This window comes from Apaloderma vittatum, unplaced genomic scaffold (assembly GCF_000703405.1).
Source record: "Apaloderma vittatum isolate BGI_N311 unplaced genomic scaffold, ASM70340v1 scaffold8298, whole genome shotgun sequence".
Classification (NCBI taxonomy): domain Eukaryota; kingdom Metazoa; phylum Chordata; class Aves; order Trogoniformes; family Trogonidae; genus Apaloderma; species Apaloderma vittatum.
In genome coordinates this window covers 7,315-27,815 of record NW_009729007.1, presented here as the reverse complement: position 1 = coordinate 27,815, position 20,501 = coordinate 7,315, and the positions used below count along the sequence as shown (strand labels likewise).

At 40.4% G+C, this 20,501-nt stretch overlaps 1 protein-coding gene across 1 annotated transcript in view; it reads left to right on the top strand.

The window, feature by feature from the left end:
* LOC104277600 (cytosolic phospholipase A2 epsilon-like) overlaps nt 1–15,956 on the top strand; it is a 31,300-nt gene extending 15,344 nt beyond the window's left edge. The window contains exons 6-20 of the mRNA XM_009874283.1: nt 2,046–2,088; nt 2,398–2,461; nt 3,769–3,911; nt 4,048–4,122; nt 4,897–4,934; nt 6,332–6,467; nt 8,350–8,486; nt 9,712–9,934; nt 10,840–10,954; nt 11,754–11,891; nt 12,163–12,270; nt 12,951–13,142; nt 13,597–13,766; nt 14,727–14,913; nt 15,748–15,956. Coding sequence (XP_009872585.1) covers nt 2,046–2,088; nt 2,398–2,461; nt 3,769–3,911; nt 4,048–4,122; nt 4,897–4,934; nt 6,332–6,467; nt 8,350–8,486; nt 9,712–9,934; nt 10,840–10,954; nt 11,754–11,891; nt 12,163–12,270; nt 12,951–13,142; nt 13,597–13,766; nt 14,727–14,913; nt 15,748–15,956 — 1,978 coding nt within the window. The remainder of the gene's footprint in view (nt 1–2,045; nt 2,089–2,397; nt 2,462–3,768; nt 3,912–4,047; nt 4,123–4,896; nt 4,935–6,331; nt 6,468–8,349; nt 8,487–9,711; nt 9,935–10,839; nt 10,955–11,753; nt 11,892–12,162; nt 12,271–12,950; nt 13,143–13,596; nt 13,767–14,726; nt 14,914–15,747) is intronic.
* Nucleotides 15,957–20,501: the final 4,545 nt, after the last annotated feature.

The window sequence follows — 20,501 nt, the reverse complement described above, 5'->3', positions numbered from 1 at the left end:
CCCACTTTATTATAAGTCAGGCATGATCTTAAAGGAAGAAGGTGTTTGGTGCATACCAGGTGTTGCGAAGGTGATCCCTAGGTTCAGAGTCTACTGTAGTCTTAGGCACCCCTTCAATCGAGAGTTAATGGTGAGAAGGATGCCCAGGTCTCTGTTCCTGGCTTCCCCTGCTACGAGCCATAACACAGTCCCAGTTCTCATGGGAAAACTGAGGTCTGCATTAAAAAAAGCCACAAATCATAAGCTGTGATGGAGGAGAGGACAGGAATGTTAGTACGTGTAGTGAGGGCTGTCTAATAGCGAGTTGATTGTTAAAGAAATTGCCAGCTGGTCCTAAGAACTGGACATTATTCAATGCTCTAAAGATAGGCAAAATATTCAAAATACTTCCGTCCAACATGAATAGAAAGAGCTCTTCTGCATCCAGCTCAGGCATGTTTCTAGCCACAGCTGAGCTCCAAGGCTTCAGAGAAAGGTGAGTGCCTTTGTTGCTCTTAAAACAAGTGTATGGATTGCTAGGTTAGAAATAAATAAAATTGAAAGCATCTCTCTTATGCTGTGACAAATAGAAAACTCGAAATTTGGGATATAGAAGTTGGAGATGCAGTGTGGAGAGTAACCAAAAACCAGCTGGACTTCCTGACAGCAGTGACCGCAGAGATGACACCCCAAGAGGGACATCTCAGCTGCCAGTGCTTGGTGCCTGTGCTCTCCTGGTTCTTTCCAGGATCCATCCAAGCTGTTCTGTCCAACAGCACAGGTTCTTCCACCTTGGACCTCCTACCTGTCAGCCTAACTTTATACTTTGCTGATACCAATACCTTAAATAAATACTATGTTCTAATGGGTATTTACCCCCACAAAGAGACATCTTTTCTCATCTGTCCACCTTCATTTCGCCAGGCCAGGATCTTTTAATATTCACCATGCTGTTTCTTTGCTTTCCTTGATTTTTTTAGTGAAGGATTTCATGGTAGTGATACCATAAGACACTTGAGTGGTACTTAAACCCATTTCCCTGCATGCAGGTAGAAACACTGATTTGAAAATGAAACTTTAAACTGTTTATCAGCTTTGAGATTTTGGTAGAATTCTTTGTCATGAGAAATTTTACAAAGCTACTTTAATGTGTGTTTATACTGGAATCTAATAGTTGTGATAAACCTTTTAAAATGGATGATAATAATAATGACATTCATGTGATTTTGAAGGCAGCATATTCAACTGAGATGAAATATGTATCTCAAACTGTATTAACTATGTAAGACTACAGAATGTATAATCTTGTCAAGTCTGAATAAACATTTCGTATTGGCGGCAGCAGGTTGAGGTGCTCAATCCTTATAATTTTATGTACGTATCTATATATTCCCCTTGGACTAATCTGAGTTATTGAGATATTGTATGAAATTACATCTGCAATTTAATAAAATGGGAAACTAATCAAATGGTAAATTCCCCAGACATTGCCTGTTTGTTCTGAGGGAAAAATATTCAAGCATTTATAGAGAATGGCATCTGCAGTATATTAATACACTTCTAAATGGGTAAGTGGAAACACATCTACACATACAGTGACATATTAAAATCTTACAGGTGTTTTGCAAATCACTTTATAGAGGTGACTACAATTTATTCTGCTGTTTTGGTAGTTTTGGGGAAATTGTGGAAATCTACACAAGTGTATTAGTTTTTCACGTACAAAACCTTGGATCAAATTGTGCTGTGATCAAAATAAGACAGTTGTAACAACCTCCAGTTCTCCTCAAACCAAGTATATCACATATCAGAATACATTTACTAAAGCAAGTATGAAAAATCTCAGGAGTAAAAATCCAACTTTGTGTTCTCTTAGGGGTGAATAGAAAAAACTTGCAACTCGTCATCTAGAGCTATGCTTTTTTGAATAATTTTGAGTAAGCAAATTAAAGTCAGAAACGGCAAAGTTGATGGGAGGGGAAATGCGCAGTGTGTTAACTCATAGACTTAAATATTTATTCAAGTTTTCCCACCCATGGCATTGTATTTTCCATTTTATTTTTCAGACTGGACTATCCTGATGCTATTATTACTAACGGAGTACTAGTGGTAATGTATATTTCTTATCATCTTCCCCATGCCTGCATACCAAAAATTCTTATTTTTAACTCTGGAACCTTTTGAGCTGTGTCCCAAAGCCAGTGCTATCAGCTGCACTGTCCAGCTCACGAGTTGTTCATCCTCACTTTCGAACTTAGAAAAAAAATACTATTGCCCTCATGTTATCTGAAGGCATAGTAATAGATAATAATTGTGTTACTCATTGATCAGCTAGAGGGGTTGGCTGAGAAGGGTATGAATCACTTCACAATGACATTTACACTTCTCGCAATCGTCATTTATTTTCTCTTGCTACAGGCACGTGAGGTTTCCTGTTTGGAGGTTCGAGTCGATCTGGGGAAGCTGAAGCAGCAATCCACAAGTGAGGTTATTGCTTCATTAGCCTATTGTTTTTGTGTTGTGATTCAGTCGTTGTAACAGATGTCGAAAAATTAATAATCGTTGTACGTGTTACTCTAGCTGTGTCACATAATACATGGTGTCACCACACCCCACCTTGCAGAAAGATTTTATCTGTCAAAATTCAAGTTAGTCAAGTATTCAGTTCTGAGACAGATCTTAAACTGATGCAAAAATAGAGCGGTATATAATAGAATTTAAAAGTTGGGGAAAATTGTCTTAGTTCTCTTTATTTATTGCTTGCTCAAAATGAAATTTTTTCACTAAGTTGGATGCTCTTTTAGCGTTATCATAAATCAATATGTAGAAATCTTATCCTGTATGTTTGATTTGGGTATGAGTACGTACAAAGTTTCTGCACATTCAGGGTGCTGAAAGGGATTTTTTTTGTTTTGGCTCCTAGAGCAAAACCAATAAACTTAAGCTCTTAAGTTTAAATGTAAAATTATATTGAAGGGGTTTGCACAAAATGCAAACCACCACCAAACCAGGACTTTTCCTGTAAAATGTAGCTCTAATTAAGTATAGCAGGACTCTTCTTGGGCCTTTAATTTCATTCAAATAAACAGTAGCTTGTATAAAGCTGCTCATGGGGCAAATCTCAAAAAAATGTGGCTGTTTCAAGATAACTAATGAATGGAAAATTGGCCTTTATGAAGAAAATTATAGCAATGGCTGAGTTGCATTACAGGAAGTTTCAGACTGAAATGTAACACGGGGAGTAAGATTTAGTAACCCAAAATGATATGCGCCTTGGCCCTGATTTTGCAAGAGAGGAGCATACAATCTCTCTGTAAACATAAAGGCTTTTCTGTACAAGGAGCACGGGCTTTGGGTTGACAGGTTCTTTCAGTTTTTGTGACGTGAGGGGACATGTCAAGTGATCTGCTTTGGGTTTCGAGTCATTTGAATGTCGTAGCAGACACAACATGCAATAAAATGTACATGATGAACCAGAACGAACTGACATCAAGTAAATTACTCTCTTATTCAATGTAAATAATTCAAAACGCTTTTGAACTGACACTCCTTTAAATCTAAATCTTGGTTTTATTTATTCGTGGAAAGCACTTAACCAATTTCTGTCTACTGATAATTTATACAGATCCACCAGGATGTTTTAAATCAGTTTTCAGTCTGCTTCAGCCACCAAGTCATCGTGTAAGGAATGCCAGGCAAAAAGCATGCAGGGTAGAAGTGGATTTTATTGATTAGTTACATGTGTTTGCTTGGCATCATTAAAATTGTGTTCCCTGCCTCTCTCTTTAGACCAGGAGCTTATGTTGACAGTGAAAGGATCCCATGAAGGAAGCCAGAAGATTTTGCTGGACTCTGACCCCAGCCTTAGGATTATTGTATTTCACTGCGTCATAAATGACCAGACAAGACTGGATATCACATTGCCAGAAGAGGTGCGTTCCCCTCAATGGAATTAGGAGAAGCAAATTACTGTAACTGGTGAACTGAAGTAGGTCTCTTAGTAGGAGAAGTTCTAGAGATGACAAACTTTTCACGTGTGCATCCCTACCACTTTTTACACTGTTTCAGCTGGCGGAGAAATCTGAGGTCCTTTCTTTCCCTCTGAATTCACTTCCTTTGCAGAAAGAAATAATAGTAGAAGAGGTGAGTGCTGTGAACTGTTTGAAATAAAGATTTTCAAAATGTGCTTAATATTGTCTTGCTAGAAGTAAAGTTACCAAGTGAACAAAACCACTGTATAAAAATTGTTGAGCTGTTTTTGAAAATGTTTAAAGAAATTCAGACTGTCTTATTTACTTTTAAGGAAGCATGTGTTGACAATAATTACAAGAATATGAAAATTATTGCAAGCCTGCATCCCAAAATAGTAATTAAGTGGTTTCAAGGAACAAAAATGACCATCATGTGCACATGCATTCAAAAAATTATGTTTTGGATATTGAGGTAATTCCAGAACAGCTAGTAATTCAAAAAACAATCCAGAATAAGAGCTTAATTCAGATCTTAACTTGTCTGAATATTGATACTGATAATGCTTTTGTATGTATGATCTAGTGTTGTTTTTTAATTTTTTGTTGTTGATGTTTTGGGGTTTCATGTGGGTTTTTTGTTGTTTGCTTTTTGGTTTTGTTTTCAATAAGATAATTTGTCTCATTCTTCTTGCTCCTTCTAATTGTGCACATTGCGAGCTGGCGTAACATGCAAGCTCATGGCATGCTAACTGCCCCAGACAAACCAACTTGTTAGATAAGAGGAGTGGGGAGTAAGACTTTGATTAATTGTACAAAAATACTGTCCTTAGCCATAGGAATTACTAGTTGAGAACCTCTCATCTTACTGAATAAGCATTGCTTGAGCTTGAAGAAAAGAATTTTTTTGAAAGTTGGTCGTAATTAGTTTTATTTTCTGGCTTTCTAGGATCATTCTTTTCACTTGTCCTTGACAGCAAAGAAATGGTAAGATAGCCTCTTCTTGTCCTATCACCCAGGATTACCGTAAACTAGTTATCTAGGTTTTTCCTATGCTAGGTGGAGAGAGGAGCATGTGCCATGTGAGTGCTTTGTCCTGTACTCACATGGTGCCTGAGGTAAGCGCAAGTCTGCAGCAGTTACAGGATCCATATGTGTTTATAAGCCTCGGTAGGTTTCTTCAGAGTAAATTAGCCCTTTTTAGGACTACTGTTCTTAGACAGGAGGGCAACGGCGCTACTCAAGTATTTCGTTGCCCATTGGTGCCAATAGCTCTGCGTAATAACTGAAGTATAAACTCTATCCCTCTTGAACTTTGCCAAGTCACCAAAATGAAGCAGAGCTGCCCAGCTTCTGCCCCTTCTGCTTTACTGAACAGAACTGCTGAGACCAGACCAGCTGCGCCTCTGTCACCCCACTCGCAGGCACAGAATTGCACCAGGGATGGGTAAAATGGAAAAGAAAGAGGTTTTATGGCACAGCTGAAAACTTCGTATTAATGTTGGGTGATATGCAGAAGAGCAGCAAAGTGGATTTTCAGAGCGTGAGAGCAGTTTGTGAAGGTGAAATTCAGAGCATAGAAAGAAGAGCTACCTGCCCAATCTTAGCCGATAACAAAATGTACTGAAAAGTAAATCTAACAGATTTATAGACAGCAAGAGAAATTTTGATCTACTGCTAAAAATGTTGTTTGCTGTTATCAGGTCACTCAACTGACCTTATTCTGTTTTCCAAATTACACGGTGAGGTACCAAATTTGCTGAAGAACAGGCGTTACTAGCATTAACCCTTGAAACATTCAAGTTTGTGAAATATTGGTGAGAAAAAAGGTCAGGATGGGGCTGGCAGCCACCAGAGGGTGATGTGACCCATGGAATTTGGTCAATTTGCTCTTCTCAGCAACAGATGTATTTGTATTGTTGAAGGCATAAAACATTAGCTGATGTTTGATTTGGTTTGTACCTTTTTCTTTTTTCCCTGCAAATTTTTTTGGGCTTGTGCTTCACATTTCTCAAGGGAGAAAATTCAGTGTGGCTGCCCACGTGGGCATCTTCTCGAGTTTTCTAGTATGATATGCTGACAAAAATATATTCAAAAAAAATTACTCCTGAAATCATCCCTTTTGGTGATCTTTCCTTGGCTTGTGTGTCTTGTCTTTGTGCATCTTGTCTTTGTGCCTGTGTTCACAAGAAAACTAAAGTACCTTAGAAACTCCTTTTCATCCTCGTTATTACTACTTTTTCTTCTGTTCCTTAATCAACTTGCAGACTTGGAAATACCTTGTTTTACAGATATTTTGCAGAGTTTACTGACTACCTGCCCAACAGGTCTTGAAATTGGCTGTAAATTATGTGTGTGTTGATTTGTCCTATTGTCTCTTCCAGCTCAGGAGGCCTGGATGTGCGCTTGGGGTTTAGCCTGTGCGCACAAGAGCAAGATTTTCTGCGGAAAAGGAAGAAATACGTTGCTGCTGCTCTGAAAAAGGTTCTTCAGTTGGAGGAGGATCTGAAAGAGCATGAGGCAAGCTAATTCACTCCCTGGTAGTGATCCCTCTCTGGGGATCAGGGCCTGGGTCACAAATTGAAACCAGAAATTAAACTGGCTTAATTATTGCTGCTGTTCTGGTGCAAGGGATGAGCAAGAAAAGCAGTCACTGCTTCATGCAGCAGAGTGGGAAGGGCAAGATAATGACTTTACAGACCCCAAAACTTCTCAATAGCTCCTCATTTCAACCCATTCTTGCTTTTTTGGATATTGCTCATAGGTCTGAGGAGGAAAATTTATAGTGGGGTGCAAAATTTATATATGGAGTGCTGCTCAGAGACAAAGTGCTGATCATAGCATTTGTAAAGGATTTTGAGGGGGGAAGCAAAAATCTTCACACAGACATCTGAATAAAATTATTTTGGCTGGTTTCTGCAGCAAAAAAGGTGTATTGTTGGGAAAACTAGAATAAAACCATCAAGTTAGAACAGAACAGTGGGCTGAACAGCATTGAGTTGTAGCTTTAGCACTGTAGCCCTTGCTCATGCTGCCCATAATTCAGTCACAAGTTTACACCTAGCTGAGTTGTTGAAAATCAGGAAAGTACAAACATACCAACAGTGAGAATCCTCTTTAGCTGACAATTAAAAGAAATAGTGCTGTAGATAAGGGACAGATTTAAAAAAACTAATAATCATATTTTGGATTTCAGAACAGAGAATAATATAGGAAATAAAGTTTTCAAGAAAGGCTGAAACAACGTTTTTACATAGCTGCCGCAGAGTTTCCAGACACATAGAAAAGTGATTGAGGTCATAAGACCAAAATGGTAAGACCGAAGCTGCTTTTTGAAAAGGTCTAATTTGGCCCTGCTATTCACGTATTTAACCCCAAAATTGTGGGGAAAAAAATCCTCTTTACCTTATGAACTGATTTACATTTGAACTAAAAAAAAATTATCATTAGAATTTCAATTTATAATGAAAAAGATAGAAAACATAAAAAACCAAAGATATAACTTTTTGAAATTATTCTTATTTTAGTTAAGATGATCAGATTTTGTCTCATAATTATTTTATAAAGTTTCCTAGATTTTAAGTTCCTACCAAGTTTAGGATAAGAAGAACAACTTTTGAGTTTTAGTGTTTTGGTTTGGTTTTTGTTTGAGGTTTTTTTTGTTTTTTTTTTTTTTTGAACAGCATGGGAAAAATATTTTATTCAAGCTATATTCATTGTCTTTAGAACAGCAGATCACGTGATAAAATTAGAAGCTGATGCATGAAAGGTATAAATAGACATTTTCCACGGGGCATGTGAGCATCCACACAGCCCAAGATGCTAATGGAAGCAGAGGGTGTGCTAGATCAGGGCAAGATCAAGAGAAGAGTAGTCTGTCTCCTCAGTTCCACTTGGCCTTGGAGGAAGGGAAGCCCCACTGGTGCCTGTGCTGCAGGACATAAAGTCATCAGTGGCCTGAGGCCAGGAAGGCTTTGGCCATGGTGTGGTCTGGCTGATCACAGGGTTCTGTGCCTTCTTCTGAGACACTGGTCATTGTTTGAGGCAGAGTCATGGGTCCTTAATCTGCTCCGGCATGGTAAATCCTGTATTTTATATGACAGCTTCTAATAATACACTTCGAGAAGAATTCCAGGGTGATGATGTTGGTTTCCAATTATATGTTAAGTAATCAGCCTCCCGCCTACGCGATCTGGGTGGGTAAGACATAATCCTTCCCTCTCCCACCAGTCGGGTGGTGGCAACAGAGGCCTTTTGCAACCAGCGCGTCCTTTTTCCTTGGAGTAACGTCACTGCTCGTACCCATGCCCGTAACCTGCTGCCTGCTTTCTGCAGTAAGAAGGATGGCTTGCCTCTAATCCCTGCCTGGCTTTCCCTCCTCCTGCCTGGCTGTGTCGAACAGGTGCCGGTGGTGGCCATCACGACGACTGGGGGAGGGACGCGATCGCTGACAGCCATGTATGGCAGCCTCCTGGGTCTCCAGAAGCTCAGCCTGTTAGACTGCATTTCCTACATCGGTGGTTTATCGGGTACCACATGGTGAGAATGACCCAAACAAGGTTTATGTTTGTCCTCTCCGCTCAGTACTGTTGGCTCTTTGTACAGCACCCTCACCTTACGTGGCACTTACTAAAGCACAAAACATTTCCACTTTCCACACAATCTCTGTGTCCGCCTAGAGCAAAGAAACAAGACATACTGAATAAGAGACAATTGTCACGTTCATCAGCTGCCTTTGTCACCAGTCTGGCACAGTCTATGGCTGATATTTTCCTGTAAATGTTCTGTTACCTTCTTGTATTTTATCAGTTATACTTTAGACCGAATACAACGAATTGGTCTTTAAACTGGAAATTGAAGAAAGATGGGAAGAAGAATTTATCCTGCCATTTGCTGGTTATTCTCACTTCCATTTTGGATTTAGAGTGCATCTCCCTCTGGTAAAAGATGTATTTGGGGCTAATGGAATTAATACTGTCACAGACAATCCAAGTGACTGACCTCAGAGAGAGTGCAGCCGTGATTGTTCACTGTAAAGTGCTTTCTTCTCCCAGCGAGCCTACAGCAGACGATGTCATACTTAAAGTAACTGAAGTATTTAATCAAGTGTGTGCCAGGTAGCTGCACTCATCTACACCTGGTTGGAGGGTGTAGTGGAGTGGGTTTTTTTGCACTGAATTGTGTGTCAGTCCTTTATATAAGTCCAAACCTTAATGGTAGGTTTGTTTCAGTATTTGCCAAAATTCTTTTAACTTCTCTGTATGTGTGTGGAGATTGAAATGAACCTGTGTTCTGATTTCAAGAAGACAAGTAAGAGCGGCTGTACCAGGATGTGCCCAAGACAGAAGGACCGTCCTATTCTCTGACAGACAGGAGCTGTTAGCAGATCCTTGGAAACAAATGTAGGACTAGAGCAAACTAGTAGTGATTGCTCCCTAGAATACTCCCCACCTTCCAAAAAAATGGATTTTCTGAGGACTTGTGGAGTCTTTGCATTTAATAGCCTTGGGTGGTAGTGTTTTCTTTTTTTTTTTCTCCCTTGGATTTCTCAGATCATTTCTGAGCCAATATAAATTTCTATCATCAAAACAGGAAGGCTTGGAGGTTTTATTTGCTCTTGAAATGGGAGTGTTTTAGGTGTGTTTACTTTGGAGTCGGGAACCCTGTAAGAATTCAGAAACAGACAAACAGGTTTCACAAAAGTCTCTGAAGGCAAACCGCAGCGTTACTCTTCTTTCATTATTTTCTTCTAATGTTTCTTCAGGACAATGGCAAACTTATACGAGGATGCTAATTGGTCACAAAAATATCTGGAGGATGCAATTAAGGAAGCTCGCAAGCAAGTAACCAAGTCCAAGATCTGCTGTTTTTCTTTGGACTGTTTGAAATACTATTATAATGACCTGATGGAGAGGACTAAAGAAGGACATAACACATCCTTCATAGACCTGTGGGGGCTGGTCATTGAATCCATGCTGCATGACAAGGTATTACTCCTTTCTCTAGAAACCTGATGAACTTGCTATAGCTATAAAGGAGAAGTCCTGGCATGCCGTTCACTACTACTAATGCAAATAACTAGTGGTTGATTAAATTCTGTATATTCAGATCCACTATTAAAACACTACTTTTGCTTTAAAGTAAGGTTGACCTTGAACTGCAGGAGTCATGGCATTGCAGTCAGAGGTGTTCTTCTGTCTCAAAGAAAGAAAAACCCCGAGAAAATAATAATCTGAAATGTAAACTGATCACTTTGGATGTGAAATATTCTGACTAGAACAGGCTCTTAAAACTTTGAAATAATGTGCTTCACTAGCATCAAAGAAGATGTGCATTTATAAAGTGACTTTGTTATAGACTGTGTATGGAGATGATTCAAATAGCAAGAAAAAAAGCCATTCTCTAAATAAGTTACCAAGTTTTAAGAAAAGTGATAGAAATTTTGATACTTAAAAAAGAGTATAACATAAGTAGTTTCCTCCTAGTTTGTGTTTATACCAGAAGTTTTAAATTGTCACATGCGATGAAATATCTTATATGAATATACTTGCAAAATATCTCAAATTTTGGTCACTTTTGTTTGCTGAGATCCAGCCGAGGAAAGTATCTTTCACTTACCTGCATATTTCTTCCTGGGAGTGTTTTTTTTTCCTTGCTGAATCTACAAGCAACTTCTCTGCATTGCTCAAAATCCAATAACCCATGTAGGGCGTAGCTGCTTCTTATGGGGTACCTGCCAAATCCAGAATATCCTATGTCAGATATTTCTGAACAAGTCAGTGAGCAGAGAACGGGAAGGAGAACCTGGACAAAGCTGATAATTCATATTGTATTATTTCAAGTGGAAGGGTTTTTTTGCCTCATTCCATTAACCATTTTTAATCAAAACCAGAAAGATGAACACAGACTCTCAGACCAACGGCAGGCAGTGGATAATGGTCAGAACCCGTTGCCCATCTATGTGGCAATCAACCTCAAGTCCAACTACAGTGCTCAGGCGTTCAGAGGTAATGGTTATGGTTTAGATTTCTTAACAACTTTATAATTTAAGTAATCTGAGCTAAGACTAAATTCATGTAATCTACTTCCACAATACAATGGTCCTGTAGTTCTAACTGCAGGATAAAAGAATACCCCCAAACTTTTAAAATTTCAGATAGTAGTGACTAGCACTTAAACACAAAAAAATCCCAAGATGTTTATTCTTTAGAATTTGAGTTCTCTGTGTTGCCAGAAGTGAAAATATAATTATACCACAGAAGATGCCAAACTCACAATTTATTGTGGTCACAAAAACCTTGTAAAGAAACTAATTCTTGTGATGCTTCCACAAGGTCTTATTTTGAACAGTTGAGGGCAAAACTTTGCATTTTTGGTTCCAGTGGCAGGAAAATTGCTATTCCTTTTGCTAGGATTTTCTGCAGTATTCAATGTAAGCAACTGAGTACAAGGCACCAAGTGAATGCTAAGCTTTCTGTCACTGGTGCCCTAAAGGGAGCAAGTTACACATGAGCAACACATACTTTTGGGTAAGATTAACTGCAAGGAATGCTTGTGGTTTCATTCAGACCAGGCTTTTTCTGCTGGGGATTGCTGTATCTCTGCCTGGGACTGCCCTCCCTCCTTGTGAAAGGAACTTAGGGCATTTGGGCTTCAGGCAATATAGATACAGCTGTAGCTGGTGAACAGCATGTTATGACCTAGCCTGTTCCTTTCCGCTGCTTTGTTCCTGCTCTCTAGTACTCTTACGTTTAGCAATATTTAACATGTTATTGCCTTTTCATGATCTGGCTGCTGTTGCCATAGAATGGCTGGAGTTCACTCCTTACGAAGTCGGCCTCCTGAAATATGGAGCGTCTATTCCCGCAGAACATTTTGGAAGCGAGTTCTTTATGGGAAGGATGGTGAAGAGACTCTCGGAGACTCGGATCTGCTATATGCAAGGTGACTATTGCTGGGACGGAAAGGTGGCCCTGCTTGAGAGGCAGCTGGTGTGAGTGAGCACATGGTTGGATGGTGCTGGGAAGGCGCCGGCAAACAGGTTGAGCAGGTGTAGGTTTGTGTTAGCAAGGACATACTTGGGAAGGGTGCCCAGGAAGAAATCCGTCAAAACAGAAAGGAAGTATCCAAGGGGAAGGACTGCAGGTATGTATCAATTAAAATTCTTTCAAGACTACTCCGTCAATCAGTTTCTATTCTCTCTTTCACATTACAGGCATGTGGAGTAGTATATTCTCCATAGATGTGATGTATGTCTGGAACTTGGCTGCTGATTCAGAGGACTTCTGGTGCAGATGGACCAGAGACAGAGTAAAAGATATTGGTGAGATGTTTTTGTGGTAATTTTTAAAACCGGTATATTGCTTACATTCTGTGCAGAGGTCTAATGCCTAAAGAGATGCTGTTGAACTCTGAGACAAACAAGGAATGCAAAGCAGAGATGTCAGCTAAGAAATTTTTCCTGCCCAATTTGGAATGAAATTGTGTTTCTTGGCAAAGCTGTGCCTTTTTTTTTCTCAAGGGCATACAGACACAAACTAGTCTCCAGTAGATATGTAAAAATCATGTTGTCCTAGGAGCATATCTTAAGAAGTTAGGATATGGTCCTCCTTGGCCACTAATACCATCATTAGAGAAAATGGTTTTTATCTTCTCCAACAAACTGCCCATGGAGCAAGGTCTCCCTTGCTGTTAATTGCCCAGGGAAGCCAGAGTGACTGGTCTCCTAACTTAGCTCCACCACACGCTGACAGTGGGCATCATCTGAGGAAGCCCCGAGCAGGAGATGGTGTTTGCTGCCGGGCAGCTTGCTGTGCCTGCAGGTAGCTGTCATTTAATTCACTGCCTAATGCCGAGTTTTGTTTGATAGCATAGGGCTTATAACTACGTTTGACCTTTGGGGTGGGGAATGGTGACAACTCTGGTTATTAGTTTCTCCATTTTAAAAAATATTGATCATTTCAGAAAATTTTCCTAAACTCAAGACTTTTTTCCTTTTTGCAGAGGAAGAACCTTTTCTGTCCATGAATCCCTATGAGGTAGACACGTGTCTATTCACTCCTTCGAGCATCCTCTCCTCTGCTCTGCGAGATGTCTTGACAGGACGCCCAACCATTGCACAGTACCCCAATTTTATTAGAGGCTTCCAGATGCATAACAAGTACCTGGAGAGTGAAGGATTTTCTACCTGGAAAGGCACAGTAACACAGCATGTTCTTCTGTAATATTATGAGGAGGTTTGGATTTGAGAATTCATTTAGGATTTCCAACCAGGAGGAACAAACAAGACTGACTTTTCCTGAAATTCCTCCCTTCCACAAATGGAAGACACGGAAGCCAGATTTGAACAGCGTTACATTTTTGATAGGGGCTGAGGGGTAGAAATTGAATTTGGTTGCCTGGGGTCTGTGTTCCAGTGGGCAAGGGGAGCTCAGCCTGAGGAGGCAGGAGACGTCTCCCCTTTAGGGCCAAAGCTGCTTGAGGTGTCCAGGAAGGAAGAGGAAAGCTGTGGTGTACCGCTTACTTCTATAAATCGGTTCTGTTAGTGAGTCAAAGGAAGACAGGGCAAAGGGAATTCTCCATTCTTCCCTCTTTAAGTTTCTGCAGTCTTGTTTTTTATTTGTTGTAATGATACATGTTTGTGTTTCAGACACAGTGATAGACTCCTTCCCAAATAAACTGATGGAAACAGCAGACGATGAGCTCTCCCTGGTTGATACTGGGTTTTTCATCAATACCAGCTACCCACCGCTTCTGAGATCGCAGAGGGAGGTGGACGTCATCCTGCATTTAAATTACAGTGGAGGATCTCAGACACTGGTAAGAAAAGCCCTGACATCTGAGATCTTTTTCCTTCGTGGTCTTTTGGTCTCTAGCACTCATCAGTTAAACCAAGTAACTTTCCAGTACTGGAATGGGAATTAGATTATTATTATCTGATTTATTATTTAGATTATTAGTTGATTTATTTCTCAGTAACTAGGAAGCGTATTAGAAGACAGTGATAGATATAGATACTTTAAAATCATCAAGGTCTTCACTGCAGTGGAGCCAAGAGTTTTTGAAGAGTTTTGACCAAGAAGTACTCTCGAGCTCTGATACTGATTTTGGTTATACTTGAACTGAGCAAGTTACAGAGGAAAGTGAAAGTTCCAACAATATTTTAACAGATTAAATGGGAAAACTTTTATGTCTCTAGGCCCGTTTATCTTGTGCCACTCTTAGGGAAATGTATGGGCTGATGCCAGATTTGAGTAATAATGAAAAAGAATATAATTAGTGCTGCATATATAATGAAATAATATAAAATATAGACTTATAGTAAATATAGCTGCTAAAGTTTTTTTTTCATGAGGTCATAAGGTATGCTGATGAATATCTTTGTTAATAGGGAGTCATTATCAAATAATCATAAACCATGCAGAGGACAAAGATTGGGGAAGTGGTAAAAAATGAAGTTCAAGACAATGACGCAGAATGATTTAGACTGATGTGTTCCTTCTTCATTCTTGCAGTTTCTTTGCCTTCCCCTTCTGAACCTGCTTCACTGGAATTATAAAATCAGTCCTGTGGCTTTTGACTCCATTTGCAGACTCAAAGAAAGTGATTGTTTTCTTGTTTTGCCTAAAGCAGTGCAGAACATAGGATAAAAGCAGAACATAGGATAAAGCCTTAGAATATTTATATTTTCAGCTGGAGCTACAAAAATCCATATGCCTGATTCCTTTTAAAATTGTGATTCCTTGTTATTAATTTTATTTATTTTATTCATATATCCAGCCTCTGGATCAGATTGCAAAGTACTTCTCCGGGCAAGGAATTCCATTTCCCAAAATTGAGATAAGTGAGGAAGACAGAGAAAACTTGAAGGAGTGCTATGTGTTTGAAGATGCTGACAGTCCACAAGCTCCAACAGTACTTTTCTTCCCCCTAGTGAATGACACCTTCGAGAAATACAAAGCTCCTGGTGAGTCATCTGTGGCTACAAATTTTACTAAAAGGTCACCTAGCATGTCCTCTGCATTTCATATTTGACATCTCACCATCATCTCTGAACTTCTTTCCAATGCTGCTGGCATTATCAGTCTCATCACTAACAAATATAACCAGTCTCTGTCAGTGCATCTGAACTGTGGAAAGCTTTCTTAATACATTTGAGATGAAAATAGGCGTTTATTCCATGGGATTTACTAGATGTAATATGTAGGTAAAACTCCCAAAATACATGCAGCATGGGTCCTCCACGCAAGCTGTTTTAGTCTCCAGACGTATATTCATTATGCTCTGCTGCAAAGACAGAGGCAAAACCTTCTGGAGGTTTTGGCAGTAGTCCATTCATCTGGGTTTTATTCATATTTAAAAGTAATCTCCCAGACTGAAGACTCTAGACAGAGATCTTTGGTTTTGGTATGAACTATGTCCTGTTAGTGCCATCATTTCTCATGAACTTTCAGTGAGAAGGTTGTTATTTCACCCAGTACAAGAGTATTTTGCCTTCCTTTTGCTTGCCCTTTTCTAGTTTGGGTAGCAAAGGCTTCATGGTCCAAGAAGTGGTCAGCAAGCGCTGCTGCTGGTAATCAATGCTGTTCCCTTTCCCAGCTGTTTGGGTTTACATTTTTGGACAGAGAATTGATCCAGAGACAAGAATATGGTGTTCCTAGACTAATTTAATGTCCCTCTGGCAAATCCTGCCTTTCCCTCCAAATCTCCCTTTTCTACCCATAATTACTTAAATGACTGAGATGAGCTCCATCCTGCAACAAAACCTTGTTGGTGCATCTCCTTGTGGTTTGTCCCTCAGGTGTGGAAAGGAGTCCTGAAGAGATGGCCGAGGGCAAAGTTGACGTCTCCAGCATCCTCTCCCCATTTACAACAAGGGAGGTGTGTTTCAGTGAAGAGAATTTTGACAAACTGGTGAATCTGACTGATTACAATGTCCTCAATAACGAGAAGTTGATTATTCAGGCCTTGCGCTTAGCAGTGGCGCGGAGGAAGCAGCGGAATTATTAGACACCACCCAACACCTTCGTCCTTTCACATGATGTTTCTTGGGTTGTTGATTGTCCAGGGAGATCAAGATGTTGGATGCTTGCCCGTGATACTTGCAGTAGAAATCGCATCATCCTGAGGACGTGCTGGACTCCAATTCATCCTATTTACACGACTGTTCAGACAAAGATGGGAATTTACCAGTGGTTTAATCGAAAACAAACTTCAAAGCAGCAGTTTTGTGTTTAGTTTTGTTACATCGATACTTTACCAGTTGATATAAATATTCTGTGTAAATTAATGTAATGTTGTATAAGATGATAATGAAGTATGTGGCACATTAAAATGTGAATCAAACCAGTATTTATGTGGGTTTTTTCTGTCTGGCAGAGCAGCAATCCCTTGAAGGGGAACGCCTTTGGTAGCTAGTTAAGTCACTGTGTTGGTCTTCCTTCTTTTAATTATTGAAGGTTGTCACCTCTGACTTGATTACCTGTCCACTATCAGATTTTTATTCAGCTTTTTTCTTCCCTAATCTTTGAAAACAATTCTGTTAAGTTACTATCAGTGCTGTAAAAATCTATATAATTTTCACCTTTTCATCTATAAAAAATAACCCTGGATTAGGTCATCTTTGTTTCAGGTCCAGCCTAAGCAGTGGTCATGTTGCCCAACTTCCCTTTCATTTTCTATTGGTGTTGGGGCTGATTGTTCTGTCTCGCTCATCTTCTTGACTGCTCCTGAAAGGTGGCCTTGCAATTTCTCCCAGTGTTTCATAAGATGGGGAGTGGCTGCTAGCTCTTTGCATGAAATAAGGCAGTGCGAGAGGGTCTTTTGTGATCCCTTCCAGACATGTTTTTTGTGACTGCTGGAAACTTCCCTGCATGTCGTCTTTTGTGGGGATTGTCCTGAGATAGTGGTTCCTCCCTATCAGAAATCCCAGAGGTTTTCTGAGGAAAGGTAGCTGTCGAAGGATCTCTTCTCATTCAGCCTTGGGCTGTGGAGCTGTGACACACCAACAGGCTGTCACAGCAGCTTAGAAAACGCTTGGCATTATCTTCCTTTTGATAATAAAAGGCTCCTGGTGTTGCAATGAACTTCAGATGGAGTCACCAGCACAGAACAGGTGTTGAGGTCATGAGAGTCTAGTTTATGCTCGGAAGTTTCAAATCTGTTCCTGTGGGATGAATTTCTAGGAAATGGATGGGAAAAAAAAATTCCTTTCTATGGAAAACAAAAATAAAGTAATCTGAGTGGTAGAAGAGGAGGAATGTCCTGTGGTTTTCACCTATGTTCATTACGTTCAGGCACCTGAAACACTTAAAAGGGTCTGGTGTGGCCATGTTTTCAGGAACAGTATTGCATGTTTAAATCTAGACTATTAGCCCTCCACTTGTGAGACAGCTGCAAATGTAGTTCAGCTCCAGAACACTAGAATTTCAGTTCGTGGGATCCCTCTGGGTCTTCAGAGATATCTTTGGTTTTTACTCCCATGGTTTCAAAGACATTTTTGCTGGAAATGAAACAGAGCAGGCAGGAGGATGTTTCAGTCTGTTTTACAGGAGAAACTTAACAACGGGATGGAAAAAAAGCCAGATAAGTGCATGATGTAGCCAGCTTTTCATCAGGGTTAATTAGCCCAGCTCCTAACCATGACTAATTACTGTGCTGGTGTAGGCGTGCTGCATCCCAAGCCAGCCTTGGGGTATCTCTGCACTGTGTGATACAAAACCTGCCGTTCCCTCTTGGGGGGGTTTCATCTGGGGCTTGAGATCATTCCGCAGCTCTCTCCTTCAGCTTCCCCAATATTTCAATATCCTCTTTTTGAAACAGAATGCCAATAGTAATTTTATATATTTTTTTTTTATTTTTCAGTTCATTGATAAAAACATGCCGTAGGCTTGTAATTGAGCTGTTTGTGATCTCCTTAGGAGTATTTTCCTTTCGGGTTACTTTCAACTGCTGCCTTTTGTGATCTGTTACTTATCTATCCTTAAAAGTTTATCTGGGTGATTTTTCTTGCATCTAATTCTTAAGTTAAGGTATCTTAAAATGCCAAATGTTTTATGAAACTCACATTGTGCTGTGTCTGTGAAGTTACTTTTATCAACCAGCTCTCAATTAATTGCAAAGTGAGTTGAGATTATGTTGAATTTAATTCTTCTCTTAAATTTCCTAATAGCAAGTTCAATGTAGGTTGGTTTATTATTATTTTTTTGGTTTTTTTTTTAAATCTCCTGGTTTTTCACTTGTGTACTCCCTCAGTGAGACAGAGACCACCTCACATGATGTGCAGTGCCCTGCACAGTAAAACCTTATAAATGTGAGGATATAAAGAATACATGAGAACGTAAAGAATGACAAACATTAATTTCAACATTAATTTCACCCTCCCAGATGTATCTTCTTGTAGATCATTTGCTGAAACGCTGTAATTCAGATGCGCAAAGTAACATTTTTGAGAAAGTGAACGAACTTTTACAGCTTTGCCTTTATAAAGGGGAACTTTTGGTCCTGGTTCGAGCTAAACAAAACCAATTTTTCAGTGATTTTTACTTTTCAGCTCAGTCTCTTCTAACAGGCTGAAGTTAGCAGCACGTTTTTGCAGACAGTGTGTGCTACTGGCAGTGATAACACCTGATGTTTACAGTCACTGCCTGGGACTGGGATGCAGAAAGGCTCTTGCTGATACTTATTCCTGTAGTGACCAAGGCCACTGCTGGCTCCTGTGTGCCACGCTGGGGGTGCCGGGTAGTGAGAGGGGTCACAAGGAAGTAAAAGGTTGAACCTCTGGGGGAAATAGACAGGACAGGTAGCCAACGAGAGTGTTCCATCCCATATACGTCATATTTAGTATAAACTGAGTGATCATGAGAGTTTCCTCCTGGCAATGGCCAGTGTCCAGAGAGGACTCCATCTGACCTCCTGCTTTTGATCCGGATCCTGAGTTCCCAAATCCAGCTCCTGTATCCAGCTCCTGCTGCCACTGAGCCTGGGGCTTCCCCAGTGCCTCCTGCTCTGCAGCACCAGTGGGGATTGATATCGGGGGAGGGAGTCAGGTTCTATAAAGGACTTATATACAGTTGTATATAGTTCCTTATTTTTATAATTTCACTATTATTTCTATTATTGTTTCATTAAAGCTGGTTTAGTTTTCTTTCCTAACCCGTAAGTGTCCCTGCCTCATTCCCTTTTCCTTCCTATTTTGGTGGGGAAACAGGGTTAGAGGGTGTCTGTCTGCATTTTAGTGGCCTGCCCAGCCCTAACCTGTGATGGTTTCTTACAGGTTCAACAGGTGATTTGTGATTTCTTTCATACGATATATGTCACTGTGACATCTGTTTGGCTGCAGGACAGCTGACTGCTCGAGTCAAGCGAAATAGAAGGTGAGGAGGGGATTAAAAAAAATTTAAAATCTTTCAGATGTGTCTTTAAGCAAAAGATCTCCCTACTCCCCATAGGCAATAAAAAGGTAGAAAAGTCTTTTGTATGCAAATTGCTTTTTTTTTGGATGTCCTTGAACACAGAATCCTTGTTTCCTGATAGACCCTGGTTGGCATTGGCCACCTCCCTGCAAGGGGTTGCAGTTTGAGAGCCTTTCGCTGTGCAAAAAAGCACTGTGACCTCCTTGAGAAGTGAGGGGGAACGTTTAAAAATATCAAACATTTGCTCAGCTCTCATAACTGTGAAAGGAAGATCCCTTTCAGGTCTTGATGTCCCTCTAAATACAGCCGTGAAGACCATCCTTCTGCAGCGCCAGAGCCTGGGCAACGAGGAGGAGGATGAAGAAGAGGAGGAGGAAGAAGAGGAGGAGGAGCTGGGGATTTCTCAAGGGGTGATGTTGGGGTGAGGCTGCTCTGAGTCAGGTGCTAACACACCTGCCTGCCTGCTCCTGGCGGCTTAAAGCAGGAGAAGCTGTCTGGCCAAGGCACCTCTGCACCCATCGGCTGTCACGTCTCCCACCTGGCTCTGACACAGAGAAGACAACGATGGGGCTGTTCTACAGTAAGAGCCAGGTAAGAAAAGGAGAAAGGAGGCTCTGGCATGAGCTGTGCCTGGGTGGCAGAGAGGACCTGCCCTAGGAGGTGGTGTTCCACCCAGCTGTATCTTCAGCTCTGAGGTTTCTTCTTCAGCTGAGAGCAAAGCAGGGCTTCTGCCTGGGCTTTGTGCCTGCTTTGTGTTTTGGACTTTAGGAGTTCAAGGACTTTGATGCTGCTATAATTTGTTTGAAAAATCCCCAATTTGTATTTAATTTCTTTTTTTAGCATCTTTTTGTACATAGTTGTTGTCCTTCGCTTCCATCCAATTGGGTCAGGTAAAACAACCCACTCAGAAAAAATACCACTAGTGCCAATGAGTGTGTGGGGAAAGCCAGGTAACTCATATTATGTGAGGTGTTAAATACAGCTCTCTTAAAAAATTGTAGGAGTTTTGGGGGCATAAATGAATGAATGGTGACACTCTGTGACATGCTGAGCTACGTATTTGTTGTGGTTTCTCCTGCTCTATATGTAGACTGCACAAACTATCTCTCGTATGTGTTTGTTGCATCACTACGTAATTTTG